Source organism: Loa loa (genome assembly GCF_000183805.2).
Source record: "Loa loa unplaced genomic scaffold supercont3.4931, whole genome shotgun sequence".
Lineage (NCBI taxonomy): Eukaryota > Metazoa > Nematoda > Chromadorea > Rhabditida > Onchocercidae > Loa > Loa loa.
Window position 1 is genome coordinate 1 of NW_018113107.1, and position 661 is coordinate 661.

At 36.8% G+C, this 661-nt stretch overlaps 1 protein-coding gene across 1 annotated transcript; it reads left to right on the plus strand.

Annotated features, from left to right (window-relative positions):
• Nucleotides 1-294: 294 nt before the first annotated feature.
• Nucleotides 295-601, plus strand: LOAG_16230 (zinc finger protein; the record flags this gene model as incomplete). Its single annotated transcript, XM_003151718.1, has 1 exon — nt 295-601. A coding segment is annotated over one exon (306 nt), but the record flags the coding sequence as incomplete, so codon positions are not given.
• Between the last annotated feature and the right edge of the window lie 60 nt (nt 602-661).

A 661-nucleotide genomic window follows, 5' to 3' on the forward strand; every position in this document is an offset into this window, starting at 1 on the left:
CCAATAGTCCGCTAGTTTTAATTTATGCAAATCCTTACATTTCCACTGTCATGGAAACTTTCAAGCTTTCACTATTTCTAGTAGTACCAAAGCATATTCATCAACTGCCAGTTCAAAGATCGGAAAATGAGAATGCAAGAGAGAAAAATATAAAAAATAATGTGAAACGCATGAATTAAAAACTGTTTGAACCTTTGGTCATTTAATTCCAACAAATCTGAAATAAAAAGCTTCCATTCGAGCATTTCTGCATTTCAGAAATTCTGCACTATAACCTTGTTCATCACTATATCGATGGCATACATGATTTGGTTCAATCTTCTGCTATGCATCGCTTCAGCTTACAATGCAATTTTATCTTCACTTAGTGTCAACACTAATAATACCGTCGTTCATTATCCTGCTTCACAAAATGCCAGTCCTACCTATTTTTCCTCGTTTACTATTCCCTTTGATAACTTTCCCGGCCAAAGTGCAACAGTTCAAGTGGTTCAACCGAATCAGTCGAGCAATGACAACGCCATGGAGTACGATGATATTCCAGATGACTTCCATTGGGTACTATTTGGCAACAAGAATAAGAAATCGAAAATTCAACCGAGTCAGTTGAGTAATGATAACGTCATGGAGTACGATGATATTCCAGATGACTTCCATTGGG